Source organism: Anolis carolinensis, chromosome 3, assembly GCF_035594765.1.
Source record: "Anolis carolinensis isolate JA03-04 chromosome 3, rAnoCar3.1.pri, whole genome shotgun sequence".
NCBI lineage: Eukaryota > Metazoa > Chordata > Lepidosauria > Squamata > Dactyloidae > Anolis > Anolis carolinensis.
Window position 1 is genome coordinate 285,685,566 of NC_085843.1, and position 14,473 is coordinate 285,700,038.

The 14,473-nt window shown below is 42.1% G+C and overlaps 1 protein-coding gene across 1 annotated transcript in view; it reads right to left on the reverse strand.

Moving 5' to 3' along the window:
* Positions 1-14,473, reverse strand: part of p3h2 (prolyl 3-hydroxylase 2) — a 148,628-nt gene that overhangs the window by 19,800 nt on the left and 114,355 nt on the right. The window contains exons 5-9 of the mRNA XM_062976937.1: positions 14,131-14,273; positions 11,523-11,612; positions 10,361-10,401; positions 9,261-9,352; positions 486-613 (exon numbers count right to left, since the gene is read on the reverse strand). Of these exons, the coding sequence (XP_062833007.1) occupies positions 486-613; positions 9,261-9,352; positions 10,361-10,401; positions 11,523-11,612; positions 14,131-14,273 (494 nt within the window). The remainder of the gene's footprint in view (positions 1-485; positions 614-9,260; positions 9,353-10,360; positions 10,402-11,522; positions 11,613-14,130; positions 14,274-14,473) is intronic.

Sequence of the window (14,473 nt, forward strand, 5' to 3'; positions counted from 1 at the left end):
TAATTCTGAGAAACAAATTGTAACCACTAAGCTCTGTACCTGAAATTAACTTGTTATCTTTCAACATCCAAGCCTCTGTCACACATATCCTAAACTTAAGTAATGCTACCATCTAAATTGATTCAAAAGGATTCCTCCCCTGCCTCACATCTTCACACAGTCCATTACTCAGTCCAACTTGGGCTTCGAACTTGTCACCTTCCGGTCGGTCGGCCGGCAGGGATCTATTGCTGCTGTGATTAACCAACTGCGCTACAGCCCAGTCCCCTCTATGTTTTTAGCCCCCTCCCCTTCCAAGCTAGGTCTAGAACAGCTCTTTTTCAAAACAGGGGCTTAAAAACATTGCAAAGAGCCTTCTATGCATCCTGAAGGGCATTTGGGAGTAAAACATTTCTTTGTATGGGTGTCTGCAAGGTCTGCTTGGGATCTCATGTGGCCCACATGCCTTAATTATTTACTTTATTTATTTTCCTTGAGCTACTCACATTGGCAATGCGGTGCAGCTCCCGGCACTCCTCCTCGGAGATCACGTTGTCCATCAGCACCCGCTGCGTCCCGTTCATCTGCTCTGAGTTGTAGACCAGCTTCACGTCCTCAAAAAGGAGGGGACCACCTTGACATCAAGAAGGAAAGAGTTTTTTTTTTAATCAGGAGAATCCAGTGAAATGGAAGCACAGCTATTCAATCTCTTCATCAATGACTTGGATTATGGAATAGGAGGCATGCTGATCCCTCACAAGGGAGGATGCCTGCCATAGATGTGGGTGAAACGTCAGGAGAGAATACTTCTGGAACATGGCCAGACAGCCTGGATAACACACAACAACCCTGTGATTTCGGCCATGAAAGCTTTGACAACACCTTCAACGTGAAACCCAGAGTTCAAGTATTTTATTAAAACAGTGAGCAGCAACAAGGTTAGAGTCTGCGCAGTAAATCTCTGCTAACTACTGATAAAAGACTCTGCAGTGTTTTGGTTTGATTTAATGTCTTGCCCTGAAACAATCAGTCCCAAGTACAGCATTTGTTTGGGGGGGGGGGGTAATAGAAGGAACTATAAATCACATACCTATTCTGATGGGTGGTTTTGCTTCCTTCTCCCCCTCCAACAGTTATTTATTTATTATTTATTTACAGTATTTACATTCCGTCCTTCTCACCCCGAAAGGGACTCAGGGTGGATCACATTATATACATATAGGGCAAACATTCAATGCCCATATACACATAGAACAGAGACAGAGACAGACACAGAGGCAATTTAACCTTCTCCTGAGGGGATGTTTGATTCTGGCCACAGGGGGGAGCAGCTGCTTCATCATCCACGGTGACGGCACTTCCTCATTCCAATGTTGTAAATTAGTTAAATTTGCCTCCCCACTTTATAAGTGGTACCTTATTTCCTACTTAATAGATGCAACTATCTTTCGGGTTGCTAGGTCAGCAACGAGCAGGGGCTATTTTTTTATTTTTTAATTGACGGGTGCTCACCCCGCCATGGGCTGGCCTCAAACTCATGACCTCATGGTCAGAGTGATTTATTGCAGCAGGCTGCTCACCAGTCTGCGCCACAGCCCGGCCCCTGCATAGCACTGGGGGTCCTTCCCAACTTGGGGGCTCTATTAAATATTGTACTAAATGAATTGAATTCTGTGTCTAGAGATGGTGCCAAGTGAGAGCTTTTTGGAAAACAGATGTGCCTCATCCAAAACGGAGGAGGAAAATCCATGCGGAGGAGGCAGATTGCATTCGACAACACGCAGAGAGACACAACCCTTACACAGCTCAAGGGGTTTTTGTGGACAAGCCAACGTAAACTATTTTTCTATTTCAGCAGCATGTTCCCACTACATCGGATTTTTGTGCAAGGGCCCGGGAGCGTTTTGTGGAGTCGGCCAAACACTCCACCGTTGTCTGAAACTGTCGTCAGCCTCATTGTGGGTCCATAAAAATGCGGTTGCGTTTGAGCCCGGCCAAGACGTTCCCATATGTGTGGGAAGCAAATGAATGGCTGATTTCACGGCCAAGCGGAATAATTGTTTGCGGTAGCAGCGAGGCTCCAGGTATCCACCAAACCAGAGCTTGCAAATAATAATAATCTGTTTAAATCGGTCACTTTAATAGGAATGTTTAAAAGCAGCTATTTAAGTCCCGGCTCCGTATTAGTCCTTCCAACTGAATCAACTCTGGGTTTGCTAATATGGAAGCAAATCCTATTGATTCCATGGGTCTGATAGAGATACAGAGCTGGGTGTATTTAGCTGAGAGAAGTGAAGATGGAAAGCGCATATAGAAATAATGTAATTTGACACCACTTTATTATGGCTTGGAGTTGTGGTTTGGTGAGGCTCTACTACTCTTCAGCAGAGAAGGCTAAAGAACATGTAGAACTACAACTCCCAGGATTCCACTGTATGAAGCCATGGCAGTTAAAGTGCTGTCAAACTCCTTTAAGTGGGCAAAATGACTGCCAGATTTAAATATCTGAATCGATATTGTATAATACTAGCTTTGCCCGGCCACGCGTTGCTGTGGCTTATGCTTTCAGAGTGTTGCTCTTTATTTACTGTCCTGATTTTAGAGATTATATTGTTCTGTATTATTATTAATTGCTTTGAATGCGATTTCCTGGGGGTTGGACTGGATGGCCCATGAGGTCTCTTCCAACTCTACTATTCTATGATTCTATAATTCTATATCACAGTAATTATTACATATTATATTTATAATATTATATTATCTGCTTAGAACTGGATTATATGAGGCCCCTTCTACACAGCTGTATAAAATGCACACTGAAGTGAATTATCTGGCAGTGTGGACTCAAGATAATCCAGTTCAAAGCAGATAATATAAGATTATAAATGGGTTATATAGCTGTGTGGAAGGGCCTTGAGTCTACATTGCCACATAATCCAGTGCAAATTAGATAATCTGTGGAACAGGCCGAGGCCTAAGTCTGCCTGTCCCCTGGGCTGAGTTGGTTGCTAGGAGACCAAGTGGGCAGAGATTAGTCCTCTAACTGGCAGCAATTGGATAAAAACAATTATTGCTCTCCCTCTAATTAGGATTTTATATTTATTTTCTTTTTGTTGTATCAACCTAGAGGCGTGGATGATGGGTTGTGTTGTCAAATTTCGAGGTTGGGGGGCCTGTAGTTTTGTTGTTTTGTTGTTCGCCGTGATGCCATCACTCATTTATATATATATACAAGCTGCATCCGGCCACGCGTTGCTGTGGCGAAGTCTGGTGGTCTGGGAAATAAAGTATTGAGGAATTGGTGGTAGTTAAGGTCAAGGGTAAAGGTTTTCCCCAGACATTAAGTCCAGTCATGTCTGACTCTGGAGGTTGGTGCTCATCTCCATTTCTAAGCCGAAGAGCCGGCGTTGTCCGTAGACTCCTCCAAGGTCATGTGGGATGACTGCATGGAGTGGCGTTACCTTCCCGCCAGAGCAGTACCTATTGATGCACTCACATTTGCATGTTTTTGAACTTCTGGGTTGGCAGAAGCTGGGGCTAACAGTGGGGGCTCTCTCCGCTCCCCCAATTCAAACCTGTGGCCTTTCGGTCCAGAAGTTCAGCAGCTCAGCACTTTAACACGCTGCGCCATCAGGGGATATTATTTCCTAAAGGTTGTGAATATACAATATTTCTGATTGGGTTTTTTTGTTTGTTGGAGGCAAGTATGAATGCTGCAATTAGGAAAAATGATTAGGATGTAATGGCCTTGCAGCTTTAAAGCCTGGCTGTTTCCTCCCTAAGTGAATTTTTTGTTGGGAGGTGTTAGCTGGCCCTGATTGTTTCCTGTCTGGAATTCCCTTGTTTTCAGAGTGGTGTTGTTTGCGATATTTTATGTGCTTCTACTGTCTGTGGCCCTGAGAAAACAGAGGATTTTCCAGACTTTGATGATGGGAATACTTTGTTGCGAGGTGTTAGCTGGCCCCGATTGTTTCCTGTGTGGAATTCCCCTGTTTATTTACTGTCCTGGTTTTAGAGATTATATTGTTCTGCATTATTCTATCCCAGTAGTTATTTCATATTAAAGAAGAATCTCACTTATCCAACATTTGCTTATACAATGTTCTGGATTATCCAACGCAGTCTGCCTTTTCATAATCAATGTTTTTGTAGTCAGTGTTTTAAATTCATTGTGATATTTTAGTGGTAAATTTGTAAATACAGTATAGTAGAGTCTCACTTATCCAACATAAACGGGCCGGCAGAACGTTGGATAAGCGAATATGTTGGATAATGAGGAATTAAGGATAACCCTATTAAACATCAAATTAAGTTATGATTTTACAAATTAAGCACCAAAACATCATGTTAGACAACAAATTTGTCAGAAAAAGTAGTTCAGTACACAATAATGCTATATAGTAATTACTGTATTTATGAATTTAGCACCAAAATATCACGATATATTGAAAGCATTGACTACAAAAATGCACTGGCTAATCCAGAATGTTGGATAAGCGAGTGTTGGATAAGTGAGACTCTACTGTAAATACTACATAGCATTACTGCGCATGGAACTACTTTTTCTGTCAAATTTGTTGTATAATATGATGTTTTGGTGCTTAATTTGTATAACGATTACCTAATTTGATGTTTAATTGGCTTTTCCTGAATCCCTTCTTATTATCCAACATATTCACTTATCCTGCCGGCCTGTTTACGTTGGATAAGTGAGACTCTACTGTATATTTCTAATCTTATATTATCTGCTCAGAACTGGATTATCTGAGGCCCCTTCTTCACAGCTGTATAAAATGCACACTGAAGTGGATTATATGGCAGTGTGGAGTCATGATAATCCAGTGCAAAGCAGATAATATAAGATTCTAAATGGGTTATATAGCTGTGTTGAAGGGCCTTGAGTCTACACTGCCATATAATCACTGCAAATTATATAATCTGTGGAAGAAGCCTAAGTGAGGCCTAAATCTGCCTGTCCCCTAACTGAAGCCTGGCTGCCCTTTGGCTGAATTGGTTGCTAAGTGGGCAGAGATTAGCCCTCTAAACTGGCAGCAATTGGATAAAAAAAATTATTGCTCTCCCTCTAATTAGGACTTTATTTTTCTTTTCTTTTTGTTGTATCAACCTTGAGGCGTGGATGATGGGTTATGTTGTCAAATTTTGAGGTTGGGGGGCCTGTACTTTTGTTGTTTTGTGAATTGCCGTGATGCCATCACTCTTTTATATATATAGATAGATGGAACCAACATGTACCAATGGATTCAAACTAGCAAGGAATGAGATTCCACCTAAACATTAGGATGAACCTCCTCATTCTCTGAACTGTTCACAGCTGGAAAGACTGTTGAATGAACAGTAGAGTCTCACTTATCCAACATTTGCTTATCCAACGTTCTGGATTATTCAACACAGTTTGCCTCCCGCCCCGATCCACAGCTATTTCTCCAGGCAGCAAGGATTGAACTTTTTATGGATTTAATTTCCGACAAAGTTGCTACTATAAGTTCATGCAAATCTATAGTTATTTGTAGTCAATTTGTTAGTAGCCAATTTTTTTTAGTCAATGTTTTCAATATACAGTAGAGTCTCACTTATCCAACGTAAACGGGCCGGCAGAACGTTAGATAAGCGGATATGTTGGATAATAAGGAGAGATTAAGGAAAAGCCCATTAAACATTAAATTAGGTTATGATTTTACAAATTAAGCACCAAAACATCATGTTATACAACAAATTTGACAGAAAAAGTAGTTCAATACGCAGTAATGCTATGTAGTAATTACTGTATTTACGAATTTAGCACCAAAATATCACAATGTATTGAAAACATTGACTACAAAAATCCATAATGTTGGATAAGCGAGTGTTGGATAAGTGAGACTCTACTGTATTGCAATGTTTTGGTGCTAAATTCATAAATACAGTAATTACTAAATAACGTTACTGTGTTTTGGACTGCTTTTTCTGTCGACTTGTTATAAAACATGATGTTTTTGGTGCTTAATTTGTAAAATCATAACGTAATTTAACGTTTAATAGATTTTTCCTTAATCCCTCCTTATTATCCAACATTTTCGCTTATCCAACGTTATGCCGGCCCGTTTATGTTGGATAAGTGAGACTCTACTGTATTTGGAAGTTGATGAGATGGCCTTCTTTAGAAAGTGGATAGCCATTTCTATGCATTTCTGCATGCCAAGGCATTGGTCTGGATGGCCTCTGGGTTCCCCTCCAACTCTTACGGTTTCATAGTTGTAACTAGAAGCAGGATGCACGTTGGTATTAAACAACAAAGAGTGCATCTGGATTGTGAAATCAATGCATTTTGATCCCATTTGATTCCAATGGACTCTCAAGCAAGCAGATGCCTCCATATGAAAGTTTTTCATGACATTTAGGTAGAATCTCTGGCTGGCTCTACACTGCTATATAATCCAGTTCAAAGCAGATAATCTGGATTCAGAAATTGGACTATATGGCAGTGTAGGTGGGGCCTCTTTCTCTCCAATTCAGATCCATTGCTTTGTGTCTTAAGGTGTCTACATTGTAGAGCGAATGAAGTTTGAAAACACTAAAGCTGCCATGACTCAATGCTATGGAATCTTGGGAGTTGTAGTTTTACAAGGACCTGAGCCTTCTCTGCCAGAGGATGCTGGGGCCTCATCTATGGATATAATTTGGTGAGGCAGCAGCCCTCTTTGGCAGTGATGGCTAAAGACCTTGCAAAACTATTAACTCTCAAGATTCCATAGCATTGAACCACGACAGTTCAAGTCATATCATATCAAACTGCATTTATTCTACTGGCCACGTTGTCCGAATGCCCAATCACCGTCTCCCAAAGCAGCTGCTCTACTCCGAACTCAAGAATGGGAAACGTAATGTTGGTGGGCAGGAAAAGAGATTTAAAGAGCTTAAAGCCAGCCTTAAAAACTGTGGCAGAGACACTGAGAACTGGGAAGCCCTGGCCCTTGAGCGCTCTAAGTGGAGGTCAGCTGTGACCAGCAGTGCTGCGGAGTTCGAAGAGGCACGAATGGAGGGCTTAAGGGAGAAACGTGCCAAGAGGAAGGCCCGTCAAGCCAACCCTGACAGGGATTGTCTTCCACCTGGAAACCAATGTCCTCACTGCGGAAGAACATGTGGGTCAAGAATAGGTCTCTTCAGCCACCTATGGAACCACCCCCAAGACCCCACAACTAGACAACCATCATCCTTGGCCTACGAAGGATCGCCTAAGTAAGTATTCTACAGTGTAGATGCATCCATAGGCAATATTTTTGGAAAGAGCTGTAAAAGGCACTGTGGGCTTCCTTGCTACCAGTCAGCCTGCAAATCTGGGTTGCTGTGAGTTTTTCGGGCTGTATGGCCATGTTCTAGTAGCATTCTTTCCTGGCGTTTCACCTGCATCTGTGGTTGGCATCCTCAGAGGTTTGTTCAGAGGTCTGTTGGAAATGGGGTAATTGGAGTGTATATATATCTGTGGAATAATGTCCAGGGTGGGGTAAAAAAAAACCCCTTGTCTGTTTGAAGCAAGTGCGAATGTTGCAATTGGCCAGCTTGATTAGTATTGAGTATCTTTGCAACTGCACAGTCAATCAATGTTGTTGCCTGGAGGCATCCTCAGTTTGGGAGGTGTTAATTGGCACATGAGTGTTTGCTGTCTGGAATTCCCTTGTTCCTGACTGTTGTTATTTATTTACTGTCCTGCTTTTAGAGTTTTTTAAATATTGGTAACCTAATTTTCTTCTTGTGGATGTCAATGGCTTCTTGTGGATGTCAATGGCTTCTCTGTGTAGTCTGACATGATAGCTGTTGGAGTGGTCCAGCATTTCTGTGTTCTCAAATAATATTCTGTGTCCAGGTTGGTTCAGCAAATGCTCTGCTATGGCTGGCTTCTCTGGTTAGATTGGTCTGCAGGGCCTTTTGTGTTCCTTGATTTATATTTGCGCAATGCTGCGTTTGGAGGTCTCTATGGAGACTTCTCCACAGCTTCATAGAATGTGATGAGCAGTGATGAGAGGATCTTTCTTATCCTTTGCTGAATGTAGCCTACAAATCCTTGCATATAATAGCAGTCCTGTGTCTAGAAAAGGCACAACCCAATGTTTTCCTGGCCACTTGTGGGATTGGTGTGATTTGTGGGTGGGATTTCCACGTGCCATTTGGCACATCGGCCACGTGCCGGACAAAACGTTGTGGGCACAGAAATGTCCTCCTTCTAGGAAAAGACTGAGGAGGTCCTTTTAGATTTCTTTCTCAGGGAAAGTAGGTGGTGCTGCCTCTTTTAATTTCAGGGCAAACCCACCACAGTCACAGCAACCCCAAATTACATGATTTAAAGAGGAAGAAATCCACAGACAGGCCTTTGGAAACGTTCGAACCTTGTGCGGCTGGAAGGGAGCAGCCAGGACTAAATCACGGGGAATGTATCCCTGCCTGCAAAAATGGCAAGGCTTTAAAAATAAAATAAATTGAAATAGCTGGGTTTGGAGGGATGAAAAATAGCAGGCCTTTATGTAAACGGTGACACTATGGAACATTTCCATTCAAGTCGGTTGGGAGTTTTGCAGCACAACGCCAGCAAAAATAAAGTAAATTATCACAGGATGTTTCTGGCTTTTGTCTGCAAAGGAGAATGTTTCTTCAAGGCAATGGGGTCTGCTAAGATCTCACTACAATAGTCTTTCTGCTATATATGTATATATATATACACCCTCAAAATGACTTGGACTACAAAGTCCATCATCCTGCCAAACAGGCTGAGGCAAGATGGGAGGCGTAGTTCAAAAGTAGAGAAGAAGCAGTTCAGAAAGGATGCTCAGCAATGTTGTTTAGTCCCAACTAAAAGAGACAATAGAATCCTAGGGTGGATATACACTGCCATATAATCCAGATTATCAAAGGAGATAATCCACATTTTATGCTTTGACCCTGCCATATAATCCAGTTCAAAACAGATAATCTAGATTTGCTCAAGTTTTTCTATGCTGCAGTTGTGATTTTTGGCTATTCGTGGACTACGTGATATTTGTATTTTCATGAGACCTTTGAAATCCTGTGTGTTTATCACCTATTGCTAAACCTGGTTTGGGTTATTTCTCTTTTTTCTTTATTCCTGCTTTTCATATATTTTATGTGTTGTTACAATAAATACTTGTGGTGCTGTTTTCAGAAGTGGCTCCAGGCTTGGGGTGCAACACCTCTCCCCCTTCTCTTCTGAAGGCCAAACAGACCGCACTCTTTAAGTCGCTTCTTGTAGAGCTTGGTTTCCAGGTCCTTACCTTCTCTCAACTCACGGTCCAATTTTGGCATGGTCTTCTTTCCTGGCCTCCCGGAGATGTCCGTTTGGTCACTGTGGACCCCTGAAGGAATCCTGTGAGAGAGAAAAGGCATAAGGAATTGGGTTTGGGGGGCATCACCTTGAATATTTCCCACGTGATTCAAGTACAAGGTGTTAGGGATTCGTCTTCTTCAGAAGAGGAAGGGGAGCAGGAAAGTGTTCATGAATCAGAGGGGCAGTTGGAATCTGAAGATGAGACTTTGCAAGTACCCACTTTTCAGGAGAGGCGAAAGAAACAGAGCAGAGACATTGTTCAGCTAGAATAGCTGCCAGAAATGTAGCTGAGTAATTAGGAACTGCCCTAGCAGGGCTATAAAGCAGAAGCAGGTGCAGCCAGCTCTTGCTGGTAACAATCTGACTCTTCGCTCCCCTTGTGCCTGCTTCGAGTCTGCATCTGGGAACCTGCTCCTAAGGATTTATTGCTGTCTCTTTGTCTGAAGTAAGACTGCTATTTGAATTGGGAATTTATCAGAGACTAAGAACTGTGCTTGCCCTAAGACTTCCTTGTTTCATTTTGCATTATTCCACTGAGTCTGTTGTTCTTTATGTTTTGCTGAAGTAAAGCAGTTTTCATTTACTTACCACTGTGTTTTAAGGCTGTTCTTGAGAGACAAAACAGGACACAAGGTCCCCGTATCCATGAGGGATGCATGGATAGACTTGGCATGGATTTGTGAAACCATGTGTTACAAGGAACCCAGATGGAAATTAAGGATCAACCTAGCCATTCATATGGTCCCAAAGTCATAGTTTGCTCCAGATCCTTGGGTGTTTAATAATATATTATAATAATAACTTTATTTTTGTAACCCGCCTCCATCTCCCCGAAGGGACTCGGGGTGGCTTACATGGGGATGAGCTCAGTCAACATAGTTTAAGCAGCTCTGGCCCATGCTAACCTGGATCAGCTCTGTGCATGGCTTTGCCACCATGGAACTAATTCACCCACCCTTCGGAATAAGGGATAATGTAGATGTGCCCAAAGTTTCCAATGCTGGGCTTAGATGGAGAAAAGAGGTCTATATGCAGGGAAAGGCCTACCTGTTCTCATCTTGTCGGGATCCAGAGACGCTCCAATAACTCTGAAATGCAGAAAAGAGGTCAGTCAGCAAGGCATGGGGCTTAAATGGCACTTAATGAGGAAGTCTCCCAATACTTTTTGTTGTGCAATTGCACTCCTATATTCAGAGTACTTGTAAAACTTTGCAGGCTCCAACAAACAATTATTTTTGCTATTTTTCTTAGCCTTTGAATGAAAAGAATGGCAATTTTCAAAAAATTAAATAGGCTGGATATACACAGCCCTATATTCCAGGATCTGATCCCAGATTACCTGCTTTGAACTGGATTATCTGAGTCTGCACTGCCATATAATCTGGGATAAGCAGATATTCTGGGATCAGATCCTGGGATATAGGGCAGTGTACATCCAGCCTTCGAGTTTGGAACTTGGGCCCCTTTCTAGACTGTCCTATATCCCAGGACCTGATCCCAGATTATCTGTTTATTCCAGATTATATAGCAGTGGAGACTCGTATAATCCAGCTCAAAGCAGATAATCTGGGATCAGATCCTGGGATATAGGGCAGTGTAGATCCAGCCTTAGAGTTTGCAACTTAGGCTCCCTTTTACACTGTCCTATATTCCAGGATCTGATCCCAGATTATATGGCAGTGGAGACTCATATAATCCAGTTCAAAGCAGATAAACTGGGATCTGATCCTGAGACATAAGGACAATGAAGAAGAGGCCTCATTCTCTTCCCAAACTACATATGGGTTTGTTTGGGGTTCTTTTTAGGAAGGGGAAAGAAAAACAGAATTTTCTGTGCAGAATAAGTTATATTTTTGCAGGAACATATCTTTTTCAATGCAGGAGAATGCTTTCTTCAAAGAAAAATGCTGGCTTTTGCATACAAAACTCCATGTTGAGTCAACTGGAATGGCTGCGTTGGAAAGGAAAGTGTTTAGAAAATGCAGAACGAATGCACTTTGATACCAATATAATAACTATTGCTAAATGCTATGGAATCCCAGAAGATGTAGTTTTATGAGGCAGAACTACATCTCCAAAGATCCCGTGACATTGAGCAATTTAAAGTTTGGATCAAGGAGTATTGGGGTATTGTATAAATCTGGATTGCTATTTCCCACGATCCAAGTGCAACCTGAGCCCATTCTTCACTGTTGTTGTAGGTTCATACCGGTTCGGTGTACAAGAAACCCAGCCCAGTGGCTCCGGTCCGTAGCAGGTAGGCCTCCAGCTTATGCCGCCTGAGGAATGTCACAGCTTCCTGAAAAGAACAAGAGAAGAGGAACCTAAAGTGAAAATAGTTCAGAAGAGATCACACAACGGAATTGAATTTGCTTTGAGCAACTCTACTGGATAATCAATGAATGCAGTGCACTTTCTCACCATTAGGGGGCAGTATAACACTGCTGGCACCTTGCACTATATGCATAGCGCATGGGCAAACTTAGTTCCTCCAGGTGTTTTGGACTGCAACTCCCACAATTCCTAACAGCCGGTAGGCTGTTAGGAATTGTGGGAGTTGTAGTCCAAAACACCTGGAGGGCCCAAGTTGGCCCATGCCTGATTTACACCATAAAATGAATGCAGTTAGACACCACTGGAACTCCATGTTATGGGATCCTGGGATTAGCAGTTTGGTGAGGTACCAGCACCGTTTGGCAGAGAAAGCTTCAAACCATGTAAAACTATAACTCTCCAGATTCCATAAAAAGGAGCTATGCCAGCTACACGGAGGGCCAAACTGCATTCATTCCACAGTCTAGGGAACAAAATCATATCATTATATTATCTAAGAATTTCAGAATTGAAAGGGATTGCAAAGGCTATCTATCCCAGCCTCCTGTCATGCAAGTTTATATGGAGAAATGTTTAAAATCTACACTCATTCAGCAGGCGTTGACCACAGAGTTGCACTGGGGCATCTAGGGAATAAATCAAATCTGTAAACAATCAAATCCGCAAATGTCAATCCTGTGAATGTGAATGACAGACTGTACTGATACTGACTAACCAATGGTGCATCTGTTTCTCAACACCTTGTGCAAATGAGACCAATGCACATGGGTCAATTGGTGCATTCCATGCACCAATGAATAGTTATGCACAATCTATGGATGCATAATGGCTTGCGATGCAGTTGTATTTATAGAACTTTGCTTGTGCAATTGTGAACTGAATACGGAAGATAGGATATGGCCAAAAAGTGTAAAGGAACCTGGCATTGTCATGAATACTTTTCAAACTTTAAAAAAGCAGTAAAAAGAGTTCTTTTATTTCATTCACTATGAGAGAAAGTATACTACAGAGCAATACAGAGAAAGAAAGTAGACACACAGACTCTATAACTACATTGGGAACACAAACAAAGGGGATCTTACATTTCACTCATCATTTACACACATATACACATTCATTCATCATCATGCCAACATTACCATCTTTTCTTCCTTTTCCTGGAAAGTAGGCCAGATTGCATTCCCAGCAAATCTGCCTTTCTGCAAATACACCATCTTCCTCCATCCATTGGGGAAGATGGCAGTTGGACCAGCTCGGTCCCTGCTGTCTGCCACAATTTTGGAATAGTAAAGTGTCTCTTATATAGCAACATTTCTGCTGAAGTGTTGTGACTCAGCCTCAGAGTGACTCTGATGAGGATTTTGGGATACAGGTTCAAGATGAAGGGATTCAGGTTCAGGATGAGTTTCAAGATGACTCTGATAGGAATTATGGGATTCAGGTGCAGGGTGTTCCTACTGTAGAAGATGGGGAACAGGAAGGCTTTCCCATGGGAGGGAATGGTGTTGTTGATGCTGATGTTTCACAGATGCAAGAAGCAGGAAGGGAGAGCAGCTCCCAGCCTGATAACACTAACGAGCAGTTTGGCCTTGATGATACAGCATCTCTGGACCGGGCTATCCACTTGGAATTTAGGGCAGTTCGCAGAAGTCTTAGAATAGCAAATAAGAGAGAGGTCAAAGGGCAAAGGAATGCCTTCATGTTGTGCTATTAAAACAGTCTGCTGAGAGAGGAATCTTTGTCAAAGCAGTGTCTCCTTGAATCGAGAAGCAAGTTCTGCTTTCCTGAGTTGTCTTGTAGCCTTGATGCATTCTCACTCATGGGACTTTGTCATGTACTGAAAGGACTTCGTTTCATGCCAAATGTTTCTTTGGATTATTTCTTACAGCCTTGTTTTGCAACTATCTTTTGGAACTGAACTTTTGCCTTTTAAGAACTATCTTTTTTCCTATTTCCAATAAACTACAAAAGACTATATCCCGTGTACTGCCTGGTGTATTTTAGCAAGGTGAAGCTAACCTGAGGTGCGACATGATGTTGTTCAGAAAGTTGTAAATGTATGACAAGTTGTTTTCCAGCTACAACCTCCTGACTCCATCAGTTCCTGGACAGATGTTAGTTAGTTCTTCATTAACTGATTTTGGTTTTCCTTCTTAAGTAAGGAATCATTGGAATCACTTCCTTAACTTAAAAGAGCCATTGTCTCTGGTAATGTAAACCTGTTGTTTTCCACCACGAGTTATTCATTTGTCTCTGGTCATCAACAGTTCAGTGGTTCAGCAACAACTTTTCATCACAGTTCCGTAGTTTTCAAGGCCTCAATCTTAGGATGGCATCTTTGGGATATACAGACCCCAACAATATACTTTTCATAACATTCCATTCGAACTATACATCATATATTCATGACAGCTTGAAACACCAATCAGACCCCAGTCTTTGCACTTAAAAAATGAGACACCCATGCAGAATAATATTCCTACCTCCCTGGGCTTGATGCTTCCCAGGTCCACCGATCCTTCTAAGAGGCTTTCGTAGTAGCTCTCGTTGTCCAAGACGTCTTCGTCATCGGGGTGGAACAGAAGGTAGGACCTGGCGTTCTCCAGGGCTTTGACGTAATCGCCGACTGAAAGAGAAACACAGGATCATTTGCACTGGCTCCAAATTGCATCCATATTTTGCTCCTTCCAAGTCAGAGAGGGTCCCTGGACAGGGAAGTTTAGAAATGCAATAGGAAGCCAGCAGGAGTTGTTCTTCCAATCTTTGGTCCTTCAGTTGTCAAAGGCTTTTATGACCAGATCACAGGGTTGTTGTATGTTTTCTGGG